Here is a 23,387-nt window from a genome sequence, read left to right as displayed (position 1 = left end):
GTTTTCATTGCTGTATAGTGTATCTTACTGTGTGAATATATCACAATTAGCTTATCTCCCCTAGTAATGGCATTTGGATAGTTTCCAGTTTGGGCTATTATGAATAGTGTTATTTTTATCAGTTTTGGATTTTTAATATCTGGGAACCTTAAGCTTCTTGTTTGGGAACCACGGTAAATTTATCTTCCTCTTACACTTTACCTAACAAGAAATATAAAAGACTTATGTAGTGCTCTTTAGATAAAATACAATTATCAGGAAGTTACAAAATCTCCCTTCTTCTATAATAGCATAAGATTAGTCCTGTGAACTTGGTCAGAGATTTTAGAAAGCAATAGAGAACACGAATATTTGATAGCACCAAAAATTACATACTTATATACATAATTGTGGAGATACCTTGAGTCAACTCTAAATAGTGGAAGAAATTTTGTTAAGGTGAAGTTAGGCTCTTGGCTGCTTTGCTGGTAACTTGACTCATAATAGCACCAACAGAAATCCAAATTCTTCTTCCCTGACCTTCTAAAATGGTCTGCTATTTCCCCACTTTTTAAAACAGCAGTTTGAAATTTCAGTTTTATGTTTTCCCAGGAAGCGCCATGGCCTGTGCTGCTGTTATGATTCCTGGGTTGTTGCGGTGCTCTGTTGGAGCCATCCGTACTGAGGCTGCTTCACTGAGATTGACACTCAGCACTTTGCGCCACCTTACTCTAACCAGGTGAGTCATTAAGCCTTCTATGTCATTTGAAGTTGATTTTCAAAACGACCCGACCTGCTGACGGTTGTGGGAGGCCTATCAGACTCCCGGAAAGGTAGCATCTTGGCTTCAGCGTGCATGCTGTCAGGTTGTTAACCCTTTTTTTTTTTTTTTTTTTTTTTTCCTGAGATGGAATCTTGCTCTGTCACCCAGGCTGGAGTGCAGTGGCGTGATCTCAGCTCACTGCAACCTCCACCTACTGGATTGAAGCCATTCTCCCGTCTTAGCCTCCCGAGTAGCTGGGATTACAGGCGGGCACCACCACACCTGGCTAATTTTTGTGTTTTTGGTAGAGACAGGGTTTCGCCATGTTGGTCAGGCTGGTCTCGTACTCCTGACCTCAGATGATCTGCCTGCCTCGCCCTCCCAAAGTGCTGGGATTACAGGCGTGAACCACCATGCCCGGCCAAAACTTCAGTTAGATGGGCAAATACTGGCCACTTTATAGGATCCATAGCGTTACACTGTATTTAGGATAACCATGATATTTCAGGAAAAACTAATTTTATTATTTTTGTGAAGATAATATGTAATAACTTAATTTTACTTTCTGTTAAAGCATAATGAAATCCAAAAGGAAAACTGATCACATGGAGAGAACTGCAAGTGTCGTTCGACGGGAGGTTTGTATCTTCGGGGTATGACAGGTTTTTCCGGCTACTGGCTTATGGGTAAAGTGTTAGATGAGTCTGGTCCTTTTGAAGGACAGTCGGGAAGTTTGTTATTTTTCTATATAGAAATTTTCTGAGCAGGACATATGATATCTGATTTGAAAAGATGATAGATACTCAAATTTTTTCCCTTTAAACTTGGAATGAATGGATTACCTGTTGATGAAGGGAGTAGAGAGAGCAGCAGTTGAGGGAGCCATCCTCACAGGTATGATGTTTAGGGTTATATTTTAGCACTAGAATTTCTTTTAGAGCCTACATTTTATGAATAGCTTACCTTTTTTTGTGTGTGGCGTCTTTTTTTTTTTTTTTTTTTTTTTTTGCATCATGTCTCAAAGTCTTTGTTCTCGTTCCTACTTTAGAACAATTTATTTCATCAAGGGAGAAAGCACTAACATCTGAGAAAGGAAAATGGACAAGCTCTTGTTATCCTTCTAATGTACAGATTTTTTCCACCATATTCAGACTATAGAAAGCTAATCTACCACCTGAAAGGGTGTCAAGGGCTGAGAAGTAAAGGATCCTCACCCTTTACCTCAGTGAGTAACCCCATTTTTATTTAAAAACATAAATTGGATATTTGATTTTGCTTTTTTGAATGTTGATCACTTATTCAGGTATATTTAGCTTAGGGTTATAAGTCTATTGAAGCTAACAATAAAAATCTATTTCATATAAGGAACGATTATATACTTCTACAAACATAGGCAGAAATTATATTGTCTTATTTAAATTTATCTATTAATAGAAGGATACACTTTAATGTAAAGGCATATTGTTTAGGCCCTACTTTTAAGGCTAACTTCTTTCAGAAAATTACCTTGGGACTAAGGGTATATGTTTGTCGATTCAGCTTAAAGTTCTTTTTTTTTTTTTTTTTTTGAGAAGTTTGTAAAATTAGTTCAGCATAGTAGATTTAGGAGCTTGTGGGGAAGTACAGTTTTCACAATGGTAAATCTGAAAAGACCTTTTGGTTTGTTGAAGTGACCAAAAATGCTGATTCCGTAAATGTGAGACTTGTTAGGATTTCTTTTTAAAAAATGAAGGCCTTGCAAATTGTGAAAAAAAAGTGATTTCTCTTAAGACTCTTTCCTGTTGTATTTTGAGGCTGGCGGAATTAGAGCAGAGGTTGAAAATCTTTCTCTAGAAGGCCAGATAGTAAATATTTTAGCTTTTTTGGGCCATGCTGTCTTAATAACAACTTCTAATCTTTGATTTTATCATGTGAAAAGAGCCATAGACAGTATGTAAACAAATTTCATTTACCAAACACCCAGATTTGGCTCTGCAGGTAATAGTTTGCTAGTCCCTGAATTAGAGTATTCATTTCAGAATTTTATTTTACATACCAATTAATTTTAATAGCCTGCAGAAACCAAGTGAAATATGAGCAAAAAAGAATCATCATGCATTTACAACAATTAGTGCATTATTTACTGTTGAGCATCAACTGATATTTATTGAGCACCTCCTAATTTCCAGGACCAAAAACTTTTTTGTTACCTTACGGAATTCTCAAAACTATGCCATAAAATAGATAATAATATTTTAAGACAGGTAAGATAGATAGATAGATAATAGTATTTTTTTTTTTTCTTTTTGACACAGGGTCTTGCTCTGTCACCAGGCTGGAGTGCAGAGGTACAGTCATGACTCACAGCAGCTTCTGTCTCCCAAGCTCAAGTGATCCTCCTGCCTAAGCCTCCTGAGTAGCCAGGACTATGGGCACACTACTGTGCCCAGCTAATTTTTAATTTTTTGTAAAGATAGTCTTGCTGTGTTGCCCAGGCTGATCTTGAACTCCTGGCCTCAAGTGATCCTTTCTCCTTGGCCTCCCGAAGTGCTGGGATTACAGGCATGAGCCACCACACCTGGCCAGTATTTTCTTTTTAACAGATGAAAAGAATAAGAATCGGACTAATAGCAACTTGCACAGCATCCATCATAGGCATTAACATACTTAATTATGTTGACTGCCAATTCTAAGGAAACATATTTTCACATTTTTATTGTTGCCACAAAGTCTTTACTTTTACATTTTTCAAATTTGTGTGGATATAAACAGTATTTTTATTTATATCACCATCATTTCTCTTCCTTAATAAAAGACCTTTATCTCCCTAAGGTTATCACCACTTATCTGTAATTTCTTTCTTATTAATTTTAATAAAATTTACGTAAGTGGGAATGTACAGTATTCGGTATTCTGCAGTTTACAGATGAGGCAGGCACATGCTTTAAAGGTTACACCTATTAAGAAGTAGATACTAAGGGCACGTCTCTCTCTGAGTACGCTCACACTGCCTTTTCTTGGGTATGTGCTGGAAACCCTTCTAATAAATCACTGTACTGTCACAAAAAAAAGATATCAACTGTGATTTCTAAAATATACTTAAATATATTTAAAATTAGCCTCATTAAAATTTTTGGTTTGTAAATGTAGCTGTATAACTACAGTATGTTAAGAAGCTTAAATGACTGTGTATTATGATGGTCAGTGACATATGAAGTACCAATACACATATTCTTTCAAGTTTGAAGTACCTCACCTGAGAACTGGGCTAAGGGGCAGTTCCTTAATTTGGTTCAACTGGAATAAAATTATAAAATGTGTATTTTCCTTTATGTAACAGATATATAACTATAGCCAAAAGATCAGACAGCACAGAATTCAATAAATATTGAGGATAATGGAATAGTTATTATCAAATTCTAGTCAACTTCTAGTATTATGAAAGTAATCTTAGAGAAAACCTGTTCTAACAAAATTATTTTAAGAAAAAGGGAAGGAACTGTAAAGAAATAGACTATTAGAGATCTAGTAAATATTCCTATTTTATAGATTAGAGACTGAGGTTCAGTCTTGATAGGTAACTTGCCCAAGCCATATATGCCAGTGGTGAAACCAGGACTGATTGCTGAACCTGACTTCTGTTTCAAGTTCTTTTGAACATACCCTTTTTCTTTCATGTTATGCCCGAATCATATCATTTATTCACTAAATTTTAACTTTAATTTGAAAAACTATCAACTAATAAAACTGTTTCTCTTTAGCACAACTCTCTAGTTTTTCTAAAAATGAGCATTATAAGAACAGGATACAGTTCATAACATTGGAGCACTCTCATAGTTCCTTAAGATCAGAACTTTATACGGGAAAAAGTTCCCTTTATATAAAGTTTGATTTGGCTGGAAAAAGCTTATAAAACAGTCATAGCTTTAAAGCCTTTTTACGCTATATCATAGTGACATCCTCTGTTGTAAAACGGTTTTTTATCATCTGACATTTTCTTCAGATAGGCAGTTTTCCTGCTTTGGCTGTCTTATAAGAGCTTCCAAAGACTTCAGTCTACCTATAGTTTATTGTTTGTAGGTCAAGAAGAGTTATCTTCGAATGTAGCTTAGAGACTTTCTGCCAAAAATGTTCTTTATTTGTGTCTTGTCTGCAGTAGGAATGTTCAATTTGTGTTCGAGCGCAGTGGCTCATGTATGTAATCCTAGCACTTTGGGAGGCTGAAACAGGAGGATCACTTGAGACCAGGAGTTCAAGACCAGCCTGGGCAACATAGCAAGACCCAGTCTCTACAGAAAGTTGCAGATTAGCTGGATATGGTGATATGCTTATAGTCCTGGGTACTCAGGAGGCTGAGGCAGGAGGATCACTTGAGCCCAGGAGTTCAAGGTTACTAACGTGAGCTATGATGGTACTACTGTACTCTAGCCTGTGTGGCAGAGCAAGATCCTGTCTCTTAAAAAAAAAAAAAAGAGTGTTCCATAGTTTACATCCTTATATAAGGAGTCTTCAGTGTCTGTGTCTTCCATTTCCCTGGTTTCTTTTTGGGCAGATATAAAAGAATTAACTATAGGTTTAGAAAACTGGCAATAATAGATTATTTATTTGTGTTTAATTCTTCAACTGTTTGATTAATTGTGCTAAATAAGAATGAATTATCCTGTGCTGACCTGATTTTCATGGAATATTTGTAAAGTTTGGATTAGCAAGATAATTGGTAGTTATTTCAAGCACTTCTTGGGTTTCCAAAGACTGTTGAATACCTTCTGAATTTGAAGTTTTCAAAGTAATAGTTGTAGAATTTAGATATTCAAAAGATGTGTGAAAACCACCTATATCCCTATTTTAGTTAACTGATGTTTTCAAGATAGATTCTGGTTTCCTAGTTAATCTTGTTTAACTAGTTTAAGAGTTTCCTAGTTAATCTTGTTTAATTAGTTTAAGAGTTAACATGTATTTTGACTTGAACCTGGGAGGCAGAGGTTGCAGTGAGCCAAGATTGCGCTACTGTACTCCAGCCTGGGCAACAGAGTAAGACTCTGTCTCAAAAAGAAAAGAGTTAACATATATTTTGTATACTTCTTGGTTTTGGAAGCTGGTGACTTTACCAAGGCAGATGAATCAAGTAATTGCATGTTCAGGGAGCACATCTGTGTTAACTGTATTTTACTTTGCCTCATTTAATACAAGTGATTTTTCTGATTTGGCTTTTAGGCATACTTTTTTCTCATCTTCCAATTTTTTCTTCTGGGTTTGTTTGTTTGTTTTTTAAGAAGGGTCTTTTCCGTGATTGTCTTCAGGCAAAGGAAAAAGTTGTTGGAAAGATACTTTGTTTTAAATATCAAATCCCCCGTCTGATGTCAAGAGAGTCAGGAGTGAAATGGTCACTGCATAGTGACTGGTATTTACTAGAAATGCATCAATCTTGCTTTCTATTTTTTTTTTTTTTTTTTTTTTTGCCACTTTTCAAGTGTTTCTTTGTCATTTAGAGGAAATGGGTCTTTATTTTTTTTGTCCGTGGTGATTCATAGAGTAAATCGCTGTCCTATATAGCTGAGTGTCACTTGTATGAGGTCCTGGGAGACCCGGGGCCAGCAAGAGGTGCAAGGTGGCCCTTCTTCCATTTCAGAATTTTATAGGACAAAATTATTGGGACTTTTAGGGGATTATTTTGAGCCAAGTTTAGGTAAACTACAAAGAAAGTTAATTCAGACTCTTTAGAATTTTAGTGCCCACAAGTCAGAAAATTACAAATCCAATCGTGGTACTACCTTTCAGGAATTTTTTAGTTGCATCTCTTCTCCTCTTCTGTTTCTCTTTCTTTCTTTTCTTTTCTTTCTTTTTTTTTTTTTTTTTTTGAGACAGAGTCTCGCTCTTGTTGGCCAGGCTAAAGTGCAATGGCGCGATCTTGGCTCACTGCAACTTCTGCCTCCCGAGTTCAAGTGATTCTCCTGCCTCAGCCTCCCCAGTAGCTGGGATTACAGGTACCTGCCACCATGCCCCGCTAATTTTTTTTTTTTTTTGTATTTTTAGTAGAGACAGGGTTTCACTATGTTGGCCAGGCTTGTCTCAAACTCCTGACCTCGTGATCCACCCACCTCGGCCTCCCAAAGTGCTGAGATTACAGGCGCGAGCCACCGCTCTCGGCCCTCCTCGTCTGTTTCTAATTTCCCTTCTTCTCCCATACAGAATAAGAACTGCGAAGAGTTGGGAGGAACTGGAGAAAGCTAGGTGATATCTGGCTTTCTCGGCAGTATATGGCCATTAGGGACTCGCCCCAATTTCCAGAGGGTGCTTCTAGCCATAGAGTAGGGGCGGGACCTTGGACTGGTTGAAATGAATGGCACCTCAGGTTTGGCCATGACAGAACTGGATCAGCTTCTCATAGTCACGTCTTCCACTCTTACCTTTAATTTGTATAGTGAGTGTACTTTACACATGTTATTTGCTCTTCAACTGAAGTCCATGAGGTATCCTAAGGATACGACGTCAGGTGGATTTTACAAAGAGGAAGCAGGGCCTAGGACATGTCTCTCAGTGGCGAAGGGAAGCTCCAGCTCAGAATTCCTGGGCTCAAGGACTGTGCTGCTGCTCTTGGAGTCGACAGAAAATGGAGTACTCACCCAGAAATGTTCTTTTGGTTTTGGGTATTGTATTTCCTCTGGAAAGCTTACTGAATGACCGTTTATGATGTTTATGCTTCTTACTTGGGACTGTAACTGTAAGTAGTCTGAGATTGTGCTGATGGAGGAAACTGAACTCTGAATTGAATTACATTGGAATGTTTGTGTTTGAGTTTTATTCATTTTATTCTTAAGAATCAAAAGAATAAGCAGTCTGAACCCTAGAAATGTCAAGGAGATAAGGGTAGAAATATTGTAATGCAGTAAGAATTGTTCAGGCAAGACACATTTTACTGGAGGGGTCATTCCGTGCTTGGCCTCTATAGACTTGGCCTACTGAGCAGGATATGCTCTCTTCATCAGTTTGTTGGGAGAGTTTGGCAGTGAAAGAATTTCTTAAATTACTAATTCTTATGCATTCATTTGTTCATTTGGAAATGTGCCAGACCTTGGGCCAAATCCTGGGGTTACAGCATTGAAAATGATAGATAAGCCCCTGTCCTCAGATTTTAATGGGACTCTGATCAGAAGATTTTATGCACCTAATTGATTTTGGAAAACTTTCTAATTCTTTTTCTATTGTACTAGTTTGCCTTTAGAAGGCTATGTCTTTTTCTACTGTATCTTATGTATATATTGCCTTTTTGTTTACAAAGCACCAGATTATACAACATTGATTCTCAAGTAGTCAACATTGATTACTTGATTCTCACAACCATTCTGGGAGGGACATGTAGGGATTTTAATTTCTATTTCACAGATGAAGGGATTAAGAGTCAAAGATTTATTTAGGATGACCCTGCTTTCTCATTTGCCTGAAATAGTCCTGGTTTATGCCTCTTGTTTCTGGTATAATTGTCAGTAGCACTCACTTTCACACTCAAAATTATCCTGTCTTGAATGATAAATTATATTGTTGTCCTAAGTGTAAAGGACTTGTTCAAGGGACAAGGACTCAGTCCTTGAACTCAGATCTTTGATAATAGAATCAGCTTTTTTTTATGTTACAGCAGAATATGACACTGTTTAGACAGACAGGGTTTAATTGAGCAATGTGTTACTAGGCATGAGAAAGGAGGGAGATACTGATGGCAGAGTGGTTAGTTAATAAAGTCAAATGGCTGGGCCCCTGGGGCAGATACCTTGGGGATCCTACAGTTCCTGGTGCTCATTTTCCAATGCTCATAATCTGCTTGTGGTCTCATAATCTGCTGAGGCTTGGGTTTGAATGGGATGGTCTGCTTAGCTGCAGAGTGGACTATGTCCCCAGGCTAACCTTTACAGTTCTCTGCTGGTCATCACCTATGCATTTCAAGGAGATTGTGGTAGAGTGGTCATCTTCAATTTGAGGTAGGGGGACATCTTTTCAACATGCATTGTTTCTCAGCAGTTGTACCTGTAATTTGCTCTGGTTATTGGAGCTTGATGGTCAAAGACCCTTTTGGAGATTGTCCAGCCTGGGATGAGCAACTTGGTACTTCTGGCTTCACCACACTGTCAGCAGTGACAAAGCAGAGTGGGTGGAGAGAAACCTCAGGCACTCACTGCCTAAAGATAGTTGTAGGGGATATGGGGGACTGGACTACAGCTCTTAGAAAAACTCCCAAGGAAGTATAGTCTGATGGCCCTGGCAGCTGGCCTGTGGCCCCTAGGGGTATGTAACTAACTCTGCTTTGAGTTGAAGGCTACAAAGAAAGGGAGGCTCCTTGGGGAAAGGCCCAGTTTAGCAGCTCTGTAATCATAGTATCTAGCACAGTGCTGGAGAAAAAAAGAGTTCTGTGTTGGCTGTGTTAAATTTGAAATGGAAATTGAACAGGCTATTGGACATGTGAGTTTAGAGTTTACTGCTGGAGATGAAAAGTTAAGGCCGTGTAGAGAGTAAGGGAAGAGGACTCAGGACTCAGCCCAGGAATGTGTCAACAGTTACAGGCCAAGCAGAAGAGCAAGGGCCAGCAAAGGAGATGGAGAAGGAGTGGCCAGCCAGACAGGAAGGAAATCAGCAGAGTGTTCTTGGAGTCAGGGGGAAAAGTGTTTCAAGGAGAGAGGGGCCGACTGTGCTGGATTCTGTTGAGAGGTCATCATTGGATTTACCAAAGATATTAGTGGGTGACCAGAATGACTGGCTTTAGTACATTACTGAGGGTGAAAGCCTGATCAGATTGTGTTGAGGAGAGAATGGGAGATGAGAAAGTGAAGACAGGACCATATGTAACTCTTGAAATGTTTTTTTTTTTCTTTCTTTCTTTTTTTTTTTAAATACTTTAAGTTCTAGGGTACATGTGCACAATGTGCAGGTTTGTTACATATGTATACATGTGCCATGTTGGTGTGCTGCACCCATTAACTTGTCATTTACATTAGGTATATCTTCTAATGCTATCCCTCCCCCCCACCCCCTCCCCACAATAGGACCCAGTGTGTGATGTTCCCCTTCCTGTGTCCAAGTGATCTCATTGTTCAGTTCCCACCTATGAGTGAGAACATGTGGTATTTGGTTTTCTGTTCTTGCGGTAGTTTGCTGAGAATGATGGTTTCCAACTGCATCTATGTCCCTACAAAGGACACAAACTCATCCTTTTTTATGGCTGCATCGTATTCCATGGTGTATAAGTATTCCATGGTGTATATGTGCCACATTTTCTTAATCCAGTCTGTCACTGATGGACATTTGGGTTGATTCCAAGTCTTTGCTATTGTGAATAGTGCCGCAATAAACATATGTGTGCATGTGTCTTTATAGCAGCATGACTTATAATCCTTTGGGTATATCCCCAGTAATGGGACGGCTGGGTCAAATGGTATTTCTAGTTCTAGATCCTTGAGGAATCGCCACACTGTTTTCCACAATGGTTGAACTAGTTTACAGTCCCATCAACAGTGTAAAAGTGTTCCTATTTCTCCACATCCTCTCCAGCACCTGTTGTTTCCTGATTTTTTTAATGATCGCCATTCTAACTGGTGTGAGATGGTATCTCATTGTGATTTTGATTTGCATTTCTTTGATGGCAAGTGATGATGAGCATTTTTTCATGTGTCTGTTGGCTGTATGAATGTCTTCTTTTGAGAAGTGTCTGTTCATATCCTTTGCCCACGTTTTGATGGGGTTGTTTGTTTTTTTCTTGTAAATTTGATTGAGTTTTTTATAGGTTCTGGATATTAGCCCTTTGTCAGATGAGTAGATTGCAAAAATTTTCTCCCATTCTGTGGGTTGCCTGTTCACTCTGATGGTAGTTTCTTTTGCTTTGCAGAAGCTCTTTAGTTTAATTAGATCCCATTTGTCAATTTTAGCTTTTGTTGCTGTTGCTTTTGGTGTTTTAGACATGAAGTCCTTGCCTATGCCTATGTCCTGAATGGTATTACCTAGGTTTTCTTCTAGGGTTTTTATGGTTTTAGGTCTCTAATCCATCTTGAATTAATTTTCGTATAAGGAGTAAGGAAAGGATCCAGTTTCAGCTTTCTACTTATGGCTAGCCAATTTTCTCAGCACCATTTATTAAATAGGGAGTACTTTCCCCATTTCTTGTTTTTGTCAGGTTTGTCAAAGATCAGATGGCTGTAGATGTGTGGTATTATTTCTGAGGGCTTTGTTCTGTTCCATTGGTCTATATCTGCTTTGGTACCAGTACCATGCTGTTTTGGTTACTGTAGCTTTGTAGTATAGTTTGAAGTCAGGTAGCATGAAATGTTTTAATGTGAATGGGAGCAGAGAAATGAGGTGAAAGCTGGATTAAAGGAGAGGCTTGTTTTGTTTGTTGTATTTTGAAAAGCGGCAAAGAACACAAGTGCCTTGATTTAAATCTGCTTTGCCCCTTACTGGCTCTGGGACCTCAGTTTTCTCATACGTAAAATGGGGATATAATAATATCGGCTTTCTAGAGTTGTTGTGAAGACTGACTGAATGAATGTATGTAAAGTGCCTGATATATGCTAAGGATGTCTGTAGGTGTTTGCTGCTGCTGCTGTTGTTACATGTTACATGAGGTAGGAGATCCTAGAGCTCATGTGTGTTCTGGTGGGGAGGGTGGAGAGGGTGTGATGCAGGAGAAAGGATAGTTGCTGGAGGGGAGGCTTGAGAAGACAAAGAGGAGACCAGCCCAGGTGGACAGGTTAGCCTTTGGTAAGAGTGAGTTTAGTTGTCATTCCAGGGCAAAGTGTTAACCAGCATAAGCCATTTAAGAAGTTAAATTGTGTGATTGATGGAGAATTTTGTGTCTACCTTTGTTAGTAAATCACTTGAGTAAAATCTGCTTCTAGTCAGATTCCTAACATCAGATTGATACTCTGCTACCATTTAAATAATGCCTCTGGGTCTTGGTGTCTTTATGTGTAAAATGACTTATGATTCTTGATAGTGACTAAAGTTTCTTTCAATTCTGAAATTCTCTGAACCATACCTACATTTTTGTTTTAGGTCATCTCTAGTCATGGCTTTGCCTAAAATTTTAAGCCAGAAAACAAATGAACAGGAGTGAACAGGGAAAGCTAGCCAGGTTTCCAAAGAAATACCTATTTCCTGTACAGAGACTTTTGCACTAGCGGTGACATCAAAATATCCTACATAAAACCAGCTTTTTAAATAAGTGTGATGAAATTTCCTCTTAGATGCTGACTCTGCCTAGGCATTAAACATGTGTACTAGTAAAGTTGGCAAATGTGATGTTATTTCACTGAACACTGGAAGAGCATAAATGTTGTTTTATGGAAAACTTCATTTCCTGCCATGTGTTTTAACTTAGGACGTGGATAGTTGAGGTTTCAGTTGTAAAGTCTTTTGATCCATTAAGTATAAAAGCAAGTACAAATGATAAAAAATATATTTTCTCCACTATGTTTTGCCTATCCAATAAAAGAATAGCATATAACAAGGGCCACAATTACAGGTCCTAATTATATGGACTAGCTTTTGGAGTAAAATAAATATGTGGTCTTCAAAAAGACTTTGTTAATGTTTTTAATCCACATTGCTAGAAATCTATATAGTATACTGCTTTTGTGTTAAGCAAAATAGTAAGAGGGGAGCATGTCTTTAAATATAATGAATTGTGCAGGTGTTTTGTGTTCCAGATATAGATAAAACAATTTTGTCCAGATTGTTAGGATAAATAGCAGTAGGTACATTACTGTTTGTATTTCAGGTTGAGTAACTCTAATGCAAAAATCTGAAATCTGAAATGCTCCAAAATCCAAAACGTTTTGAGCACTGACATGACACTCAAAGGAAATGCTCATTGGAGCGTTTTGGACTTCAGATTTTCACATTAGAGATGTTCAACCTATAAGTATAATGCAAATATTCCAAAACTGGAAAAAAAAAAATTGAAATCCTAAACACTTCTGGTCCAAGCATTTCAGATAAGGGATACTCAGCCTGTGATACCAATAATTGATCATAGACACCATCCAAATGAAAATATGGCTTAACAGAAAGTATAGCTTTTGTTTCCTTCCTCATTGAATTTTACATTTGGACATTGGGAAATGACTAATGCTTCCATTTCACATAGTCTAGCACTTGATCGTGATGCATTCTCCGCTATCTCAGCTGAAATTCTGCTTCGTATCTAGTTTTGTTAAGGAATTTAACACATGCCAGTTAAGCTGTCAGAAATGAAATAATCTAGCTCTAGGCTGTATTTTAACATTATTGTATCAAAAGAAAAAAAAGAATGTTTATAAAATAACATTTCTTTCTTCCTTTCCTTTCCTTTCCTTTCCTTTCCTTTCCTTTCCTTTCCTTTTCTTTCCTTTCCTTTCCTTCTTTCTTTCTTTCTCTTTCTTTCTTTTTTGTTGTTTTTTTGAGATAGGCTCTCACTTGGCTCACTGCAGTCTTGACCTCCAGGCTCAAGTGATCCTCCCACCTCAGCCTTCCGAGTTGCTGGTACTACAGGTGTGCCACCATGCCTAGCTAATTCTTTTTTTTTTTTTTTTTTTTGTAGAGATGTAGGTTGCCATGTTGCCCTGGCTGGTCTCAAACTCCTGGGCTCAAGCTATCCACCTGCCTCGGCCTCCCAAAATACTTTTGTAGATGTAAGAAAAGGGGAATAATGAAGTAATAGAGACCTCTGATGATTCTCATTACTTGTCTTTGTAACAAGATACTTAAAAAAGAATGTGTGGCAAAGAGAGGAAAATACCAGTTCTACTAAAGAAAGCTCTGCTCTCCGTGACCTCTCCCATACTTTTAAACATGAATTTGGATTTTCTGTAGTGTTCTCTTCCCCTACGCACCCAGCTTAAAAAAAAAAAAAAGAAGTGCTCCTGAATTCCTACCAATCTTTGTTCTGGAAAACAATTTTAAGTGACTTTAAGTTCAAGTTTTTATTCATTCTGCAGATACTTACTGAGCCTTACTGTGTGTTGGGCCCTGTGCTTCATCTAGGGAGTTGACTAATATGTGCTGAATATGGTCAGAAAGGCAAAAACATTATATTGGTAGAGTTGAGAGTATGAAGAGAAGAGGGAGGACCTCAGGCAAGGGAATATTACTTGAGCAGGGCCTAGAAGGGTGAGCAGAAGGTTGGCAGAACTGAGAGCTTGGCGCATGCTGAATTACCTAGGTAGGGTTTTGGGGAAGAGCAGGTGTTAGGTACCTTTGAGGACCAGCAGGTTGTCCAGTTTGGCTGAAAAACCACAAGCACAGTGAGCCAGGAGGAGTCCCAAGTTGGTATGAGTTAAACAAGACTTTTAGCTTTTTTTTTGGTAGTTGAGTGGTAGAGAGCCCTTTAAGGTTTTTAAGCTGGAGAGTAACTCAGTGAGGTTGGAACATTAGGAATATTTGCTTGTTGGCTGCTTTGAGAGACAGAAGAAGGAGACCAAGGTAGTATTTCAAGTGAGAAGAAAGAAATTCTCAGCTTAGGGTGATGGCAGGTAGGCAAGGGAAAGAAAAAACATGAGCTAAATTTATGGAATTTGGCTGTGTTCGGGACAGTATACCAGAAAGAGTCAAAGTTTGTGTGTGTTTATGTCAACTGAAAATGTAATTGACTGTGTTGAGTCCAGGATGCGTCCAGAATTGAATACCTGGTAATGGAAAGAAGCTGATTTTGCAAGGCCCTGTGAGGGCAGGTGCAGCCTTCTCTCTCTCTCTGCATACCCTGTTCCCCAGTTTTAGGCACCATGCTCAATAAAGGTTCATGGAAGGAATGGCTTGGGTGGAGTTCGTTGTATGGCCTAAATGAGTGTACCATTGGAGCAGAACCATCAGATGATTTAGAGAGGGTCAAGCTAACCTGGATTTGAATCCTGACTTGGCAATTTCTAGCTACATGATCTTGAGCAAGTTACTGAATCTTTCAGTTTCCTCATCTGCAAGATATAGAATAACAACACTGTCTCTTGGGATATAATATGATTATTCACATCAACTGAGTGAATGAATGCACATAAAATATTTAACCTAGCATCTGGTATATACGTGAGATAAATGATCCTCAGGCATTGGCTGTTGTTACTTATGGGGAGTGTTGATGTCAGCTTGTGACTGGCAGAAAAGTAATGACGAGTTGTCAGCAGAGGGTGGGAGGAGATTAGTAGTCTGTGAGTCCTTGAGGGCCTCAACGTGGAGTGGCAGAGGGAGTAGGAGTGAGGCAGTTTAGGGAAAGCTCCTATGGAAGAAGTGAGAGAAGGAATGGTAAAGGAGAAAGACCAGGTCAGTGATAACAGGGGGGGGACCTGAAAAGTTCAGTATCAGCTGTCCCAGACAAGGAGAATGAGTCAGTGTGGAAAGTACCAAATTCAGAGAGGTCAGGGAGGGTGAGAACTGAGACTGGACATTGAGTTTGGTTGTTCAGAAAGACCCTGACCAACTGTTAAAGGAGAAGTTGCAGGAGCGCAGAAGCTGGGTTACCTGTGGTTAAGGAGAGCATCAAGGAAAAAGGAAGATTCTGTGGGCTAAGGAAGAGCTGATTGTCTCAGTAGAGGAGGGGATGAAAGGCAAGATTTCTAAAATACATTCAAGACAGTATGGTTTTTGAGTTTGCACTGGTAAAAACATGTACAAGCCCACCACACCACAGTTTCTTGTTGTCCATATGAGCAGTCTCTCTGAGATAGATGTTCAGTGCTCACTCTTTAAGGTCCTGGTGCAAAAGCATTGGTATGGTGGCATATATAGTTATAAATGAATAAAATGTAATATATAATATAAACAAATACTAATTTAAGACAATGAAATACAGTCATGTGTTGCCTACTGACGGGGATGTTTTGATAAATGTGTCATTAGGTGATTGTCATTGTGCAGACATCATAGAGTGTACTTACACAAACCTAGAGGGGATAGCCTACTACACACTTAGGCTACATGGTATAGCCTATGGTTCCTAGGGGACAAACCTGTAAGCATGTTATTGTACTGAGTATTTCAGGCGTTTGTAACACCATGATACTTGTGTGTCTAAACATAGAAAAATAGTAAAAATCTGGTATTATGGGATCGCCGTTGTATATGTGCTTTGTCGTTGGCCAAAACGTCGTTGCCCAGCACATGACTGTACATTATAACCAACACTTAATGAGTTCTGTGGGCAAGCAGCGTTGTAAGTACTTTCATCAGTATTATCTCATTTAATCCTCCCAGCAACCCTATGAGGTATAGGTGCTATTGTTCTCATTTTATAGCTGAGGAGGGCTAGGTAACTTGCCCAGAGTCACACAGCTGGTAAGCGGTAGAGCCAGGACTAAATACCAGGCAGTCCAGCTGCAGAGCCCATTCTGTTAACAGCCATATTCTGCTGCTTACTTTATTTTGTTGCTAAATTGCTTTGAATTGCAAATGGCGTTAGATGTAATCTTTGATGAAACAGGAATGTACTAAAGGGAGGAAAATTGAACATGAAGGAAAGGGCTGGTGGCTGCTGATGGAGCAGTGTTTCCAAGAGAGTAGGCGGGACTAGGACCGAGAGTGCAGGTAGAGGGTCAGTCATTGAAAATTACCCCACTTGAGTTTTAGGAGAGGAGGAAGAGAGGGTTGGCAAAAATATGCAGAAAGGTAGGTTAGGGATTTTGCAGGAGGGAGAGAAAGGTAGATAATACTAGAAGATACTTTGAGGTGGTGAGAGAGACCACCATCCATCATGAGAATTATCCAGAGGATTTTTGAAAATGGTCTCCACTAATAGTTTGATGAGATTTAGTAGTCCTATTAGAGTAGAGGGCCTGCATGAGCTAGCGTTAGGATGGGACATTCATTCACCTTGACAGACTTCCAAAGCACCCTTTGATGGAGCTGTGAAGGTCACACTTTCCAAGGAGAGGGCTATATTTTGGTTAGTTGCTGATTTGCTGCCACAAGTGGAGGTGAACAGACATAGGAGGTTGAGGAAAGAGTCATGTTGTCTTTTTTCTTTGCTTGTGAAGATGTCCCAGGCTTACAGGGCAAAGAAACAAAAAGCAGATGAAAGAATAAAGGAAATAGAGACATTTTGAATTTGAGGGGTGTTGAGCCATGAATGGCACATACCTGCATAGCTCCCGAGTCAGACCTATTCAAGGCTTTCCAGAAATGAGATACGTCATGTAAAAATAGTGCTTCTCAAATTATCTGTAGGGAAGGGCTCTTTTTGTTGTTAAGGTTGTGAGCTCTTTCCATTTTATAAAATGTCGTATGATAAAAAATGAATTGGAAAATTAATTAAAAACAAAGACATGAAGAGTGCAAACCCAATTTGTTTTCTATTACTAGACTCAACAGGCACAAGATTGTTCTGTGAAATTGTTAAAGTTTCTAAGTGTCTGCTTTTGATTTCTGAAATTAGCTCTTCGTGGACTCCTTACACACCCAGAAGCAACAGTGGGCCTCACTTTGCCTAATACTGGTGGAGAATTTAATGGCAGCTCCCTGATAAGACCCTGGCTTGTTTACAGAGTTCCCATTCCCTGAGCTCTTCCCAGAGCGCCTAGCCCAGTGCGCAGCACATTGTGGATACCCATCAAATAAGTAAATGATCCCTTGAATAGATGGTTTTTGAATGCAGGATGAAATTAAATTAGTATGATAGCAAGTTTCTCAAAAAGAAGTTAATTAAAATTATTCACATGGTGGTAGGCTGAACTAAAGCAAAGTGTGTTTTACCTTGTTTGGCAATTTTCAAAAACTACATCTTCGTAGATTTCAAAAACCTTAGTTCCCAGGATGCCACCATTTGTCCCTTGTGCTGTGTACGCACTAACCTCAGCCACAGTTCATCTTTTGGTTTTAGATTGTGTCAGCAGCTAAGGTGTGTGGAGCTGCCAGTGAGTCACCGTCAGTGAAGAGCCTCCGCTTGCTTGTTGCTGATCAAGATTTTTCCTTTAAAGCTGGCCAGTGGTAAGTGACTGTTCTGTGTTCCAAGTGTGTATGTTTAAGAAGGTGCCATCAGATAGAAGGGATTATTTTTTCTTCTGGAAAAGACTTTAGCTAGCCATTCCCTTGAGGAAGAGGAGTTCTAAATCATATCTCCTCAAGGTGAGTCTTTGGTGGCACAGAGGATCTGATTCCTTTCCTGGCCTCAGAGCCCACTTGGGTTTTGAGCCCGTGGCTCCCTCAGTCATATATGAAAATTGCTGTCTTGAGTTTTCCACATTGAAATAAAGCTAGTTCTGGCCCATGGAACTGACAGCTCTGATAATTAACACTCTTCAGGAATGGCTGCTAACAGATTGCACTTCAGTAATCTAATCTCCTTGAGTTACATGTTGCAGGAGATTCATAGGTTTTTAAAAGGTAGTCTTCTTTGTGTCCAATGCAGAGTAAACAAAGTATCCTGAAGAGAAGAGGAACACAGGACTCACTATCCTCTTGACTGAATTATTCTGTCATACATACCTTATCTGGGTTGAATTTAAATACTTTGCCTAATTTGTTATTCGGATTCCCCAATCAGGCCCAGCTCCCCAGAACCCCCACACAAATCATAAGTCTGTCCCATTTGACTCGGGACTGATGAGCATGCTGCCTGGGTAACAGCTCAGCTGTCTCCCTTTTCCTCCGAATGGGGCCTCCCTGAGCTTCAATTCAAGTTCAATTGTAAAGAAAGCAACTTGAATTTCCCTAGGAAAGGTGTGTTTGGGTGTGTGTGTCCTTTATTTAAATAAAGCATTCATTTCTAAATGGATTTTTGGCCTGTCAGTCTTGATAGTGTTTCTTAGGAGTCACTTGACTAATTTTGGCAGTCCATCTGGAAATGTGGTTTTGTTAGAAGGAGGATGTGTGATAATAGCAAGTGTGATAATAGCAAGAGTTCGCAGTCTTGTGTGTTAATAGTTTGCCTTTGAATTTAGAACTAGAAAACAAGATGCTGATTGCAATAATTTGGGTTTGTGAAGCAATTTGCTGCAATCTTTGCACATGTTCGATGATACACATTAAATGCATTTTGCCCGTTTTAGGGGGTGGGCAACATATTTACCCTTCAGAAATGGTTTAGCAGTCATTATATTGAAAAGTGGAAACTTTAATTGTAATGATCTGGTTTTCCATATTTCCTTTCTGTGGAAGTGTTTGTGTCCTGTGCACAGCACTGTTTCTCTGCTTTCAACTCTGAATCCTGCCAAGACTCAGACCCAGCCTCCTGATTAGGAAAAGCCTGTGCATTGATTATTGTGCTGCCACTGTGGTGTGCCTGCAAATGTATTGCACTTGCTAAGCTCAGTTACCTGGTAAGAAAATGTCCTCATTCCCTAGTGATATTTTTAGAAACGGAGTCCTACTGTGATTCTCAAGATGAAATGATTTGGGGTTGGTGTCATGTATACATCCCAATGAATGGATTTGGCCATTTCACTGAATTTAGGCCTGGTTTTAGTCTGTGCCTGTCAGACTTCTTCGGAGGTCGGACTTGGGGGATGAGGACCACTGGCTGGTGGTGGTGACGCTTTCCCTCCCAGGTGTTCATCAGCATTCATTCCAGGCCCCTGGGCCCTCCTCTTTCCACAGATTGTACCCTTACCATTGATTTATGGTTCCAGGGGTTTTGAGTTCCTTTTGATATTTGACCTTATGGTTACAGAATGGCCATTTTACTGAGGTTGGATGTGTCTGTCCCTTCCATGCTGTTACTTGGATGGCTTTGTGCTCTAGGCTCTCTCAGACCATCAGCTTGGTAGTAACCGCCATGTGGCACTTTGGAGAAGAGGGCAAGGATTAGGGAGAGGGAGTGAGAATGTGGCTGCCATGCAGTTTCCGTAGTTAGGATTATCAGACTGGAGAGCTGCTAGAAATCAAGGAGAGGGTTGCTGTCGGGCTTATCTTTGGGGTAAGAGATAGGGCCATGATTCCACATCTCTGAAGTTTTGACTGGTGGCTTCCTCTGACACCTACCAAACTCTGAGAATGAGGTTCGAGGCCCATCTCTAAATAAATGAATGTTGTCTGTGACTAGCTGGAGCTTTGGCCACAGATCCCCATGTAGACACCTTCGGCATAGATCAGATATAGGCTTCAAGGGGCTCTTTTTGCACTACACTGTGTTCTTACTGGGCCTTGCAGAGAGGACTGGTTCCTGTGGCAAGAAACCAGTTCCAAGAACTCTAGCAATCCAATTCTGAGAGAAAGGCCAAAGGCAGAACCACCTCAAAACATTTCTCACATGATCAGGGTTGAACTTCTTGGTTCATCTTACTAGTAGGCCTACCACTTGCTAGCTTCTTGGTGAGGCCTGCCCTTGACCAGGATTCCTCTCCCTTGGGATGGAAAGATTGGCACTCGCTCTTGGGTCTGGAGCATGCCACCACTAGTCCTCACACAGCGTGCAGCTGCCCTGAGTTTCTAGATTCACATTTGGCTGTGGTGCTCACCGCCTGCCTTCGGCGTTGGTTATGCTACTGTGGGTAGCAGTGTATTGTCGGTTAGTGCCCTAGAGACTGCTCAGCTCACATGCTTGCTTTCTAGCAGCTAGCTCTGTGATGTGGTCAGTTTCTTTATTTGTCTGGGCTTCGGTTCTCATATCTTCAAAGGGGAAACAGTAGTATTCCTATGTTTTGGGATAATTAAAGTGTTTAGCATAATGCCTAATGTTAACTTTATTTGTTTGAGTTTAGCTTTTGTTATTGCCAATAAGTATTTCATTCAATCAGTTAGATCTTATGTGCTGATAAGGCCTAGGGGACAGATTCCAGGTCTTATCTCCTTGGTCAGTTTCCCTGCAGTGAAGCTGTTGATTGGAAGAGCAGCAGGCCAGGCAGGAGTGGGGGCTCGTCACCACAATGTCATCACTGATGCACCAGTCAGTACTCAGTCCACACTTGGCTGGGTATAGCATGCCTCCTGAGGGGAGCTAAGGCCAAAGCATTTTCACAGAGTGGAGGGAATTCCTGGTCTTAGTGTGTCTGACTTTCTACAAGATAACATAAGTTTAGATGCTAGAAAGTAACTTTGAGCCCTACTGAGAGAAAGAGGACACCAAGAAGAAACATTAGAGGAGCAAGATTAGAGACATACGACTTTACCCCTACCCTTGAGCAGGGCTGCCACACTGTAGATAGATAACGTCCTTACAGCCTACACGACCATGTGTGGCAGCCCTGATTCTCACAGGACTACACGTAACACAGCACTGTATTCCTTGGCATCTTTTTTCAAACTGTGTCCTCTCCCATTGCTTATCTGGTGAGCACTGTGTGTCTTTTAAGACTATTTAAAGGGCATCTCTTCTGTGAAGTCTTTCTTAATTCCTCTACTCCTGGTGGAATTGACTCCTCCTTCCTCTGCATTGCCCCGCTACGCTAAGCAGATTTTATCATTGCCCATTTAATTGTATGTATTTGTTAATTTTCCTCCTCTTAGAGTGGGTTCATTGAGGGCAGGAACTAAGACATACGTGCATCTTTGTACCTCTAACCAGTACCACAGTGCCTGTATATGGTAGACAGGTGCTCTCTTTGCATTAGGTGAATGAGTGAGGGGCTCTGAGAACTGCAGGAAAGGACTAAAGAGTTCCGGGATCTCGTAGTATAGCTGCTGTGTGCTTGGCACTGGGCTGCCTTTGTGCACAGGACCCGGCTGCCTGGTGTGTCATGGTTGGATGTGGACATCCACTGCTTCACTGCGCACCTAGGCTCCTTCTGCGTACACTCACTCATTGGGTATATAGTAAGGGCTTTAACTCGTGGCTCCACGAGTGCTCATCCTGCAAAGGACATTTTTAAAGGTGTGTGTTTAAAGTTTAATTCTTTCTTGGACAGATGTTTTATGAAATATGTATTGTACATATTTTCTTAAATCCATTTGGATGAAGTTTTTATATAACTTAAATTCTGTATTTTTTAATGAAGGAGTCCTTTTTTCCCCAAAGGTAGCTCTCCAGAGTTACTAGAGAAGAGAGTTCCCTTTCATTCAACTGAGAGAATGGTCATCATCAGCACTGAGCAGCAGAGGGCACTGTAGTTCAGGAGATAAAGCAGCAAAAGTAGCTCATTAATGTGTTTATTTTTTAAACATGGAAATGATGGAGATTTTTGTATACCTCCTCTGTGATAGCATGTAGCAACTGTGTTGACAAATGCTAACGATAGTCTTTTAAATTTTTATCTTGTCAGAAATGAAAAGAAAGTTAAAGTACTCATGGAAAAGAGTCAAGTGAAAATAGGTTAAAATTGGCTAAAGACCTTTTCTGGAGCACTTCCAATCCAGAACTGGTTTTTAAAGACTTACAATAAATGACTGGAAATGTAAGGCCATAGACTGCAGGAGAATATTTTTTTAAGGTCATAGATCAGATTAGAGAACAGCTTGTGCTTTTCTTTTAGGCCTGTATGTAGGTAAGCAACTGGGGAAGGATGGTACTTTTTGCTGTTGTGATGGCTGTGAAACGCCTAGATTGAATGTTTATATTTCCCAGATATGGGGATGAGAATTTTTTGTGGTTCTGTGTTCCAATACATATTTCTTGGCATGTGACTAGGTTTATTGCATTTCCTAGAATCCTCACCAAAAAAGGGTTTCTGTGGCATAGAATTATTGAAAGCTTGAAACCCAGGAGTTCTAGACTATAGGATGTGGTTAGAAGAAAAGAAGGAAACGTTAAGACTTGTGTAACTCAAAGGCCATATCAGCCTATTAATTCTGTCAAATGCTAGTGGGAGAGTTTTTGTTGCTTTTCTTGCCACTTTTTTCATACTTTTTAAAACTTAAAAAGACTGTCATGTTGAGATATATTCGTATAAAATTCAGACATTTAAAGTGTACAATTCAGAGGTTTTAGTATATTAACAGAGTGTGCACCTATCAGCGCAATCACGTTTAGAACATTTTTACCCAGAAAGAAACTCTGTAATGATTATTATTCATTCCCCATCCTCCTGCCTGGCTTAGATGACCACTAATCTATTTTGTCTCTGTGGATTTGTCTCTTATGGACATTTTATACCAGTGGAATCATACAGTACAGCGTGTGGTCTTTTTGTGATTTGCTTCTTTCACTTAACATGATTTCAGGGTTCATCTGTGTTGTAGCCTGTATCAGTACTTCATTCCATTGTATGAATATGCCACATTTTGTTTATATCTTCATCAGCTGATGGACATTTAGATTGTTTCCACTTTGGGGCTATTGTGAATAATGCTGCCATGAACATTCATATATAAGTTTTTGAGTGGATATATAGGTTCACCTATCTTGGGTCTAAACCTAGGCGTGGAATTGTTGGGTCATATGCTAACTGTGTTTAACATTTTCAGGCACTACTAAATTGTTTTCTAGAGTGGCTGTGCCATTTTACATTCCCACCAGCAATGTGTAAGTGTTCCCATTTCTCCAGACCCTAACACTATTGTTTGTCTCTTTGATTATAGCCATCCAAGTGGGTGTGAAGTGGCAGCTCATTATGATTTTGACTTACATTGCGCTAATGACTATTGATGTTGAACATCTCTTGATGTGCTTATTAGCGATTTATATATCTTCTTTGAAGAAATATTAAAAGTATTTTGCCCATTTTTTATTTGGTTATCTCTTTATTACTGAGTTGTAAGAGTTCTTTATATAATCTGAATACAACTACCTTAATATTAATAGATACACTATTTAAAAATATTTTTTCCCATTATGTAGATTGTCTTCTTAACT

The 23,387-nt window shown here is 39.6% G+C and overlaps 1 protein-coding gene and 1 pseudogene across 44 annotated transcripts in view; one reads left to right on the top strand and one right to left on the bottom strand.

Moving 5' to 3' along the window:
- The window catches only part of OXNAD1 (oxidoreductase NAD binding domain containing 1), an 88,482-nt gene that overhangs the window by 6,512 nt on the left and 58,583 nt on the right, over positions 1–23,387 (top strand). For 9 of the 44 annotated variants that reach the window (XR_012430660.1, XM_074030943.1, XM_074030942.1 and 6 more), the window contains 4 exons: positions 592–718; positions 1,317–1,380; positions 1,791–1,967; positions 17,544–17,650. Coding sequence is in view for 27 of the 44 variants with exons in the window: in XM_074030943.1 (XP_073887044.1) it covers positions 1,866–1,967; positions 17,544–17,650 (209 nt within the window). In the remaining 17 variants the exon portion in view is untranslated. Of the gene's footprint in view, positions 1–591; positions 719–1,316; positions 1,381–1,790; positions 1,968–3,036; positions 3,070–17,525; positions 17,651–18,820; positions 18,982–23,387 lie in introns of those variants that run through there. The other 35 variants (XR_012430659.1, XM_074030931.1, XM_074030930.1 and 32 more) reach the window with 11 other exon arrangements.
- On the bottom strand, positions 4,664–6,206 carry LOC102130819 (THAP domain-containing protein 5 pseudogene; annotated as a pseudogene).

This window comes from Macaca fascicularis, chromosome 2 (assembly GCF_037993035.2).
Source record: "Macaca fascicularis isolate 582-1 chromosome 2, T2T-MFA8v1.1".
NCBI classification, from domain to species: Eukaryota; Metazoa; Chordata; class Mammalia; order Primates; family Cercopithecidae; genus Macaca; species Macaca fascicularis.
Note: the sequence above shows the minus strand (reverse complement) of the source record. Positions and strands in the feature narration are given on the sequence as shown.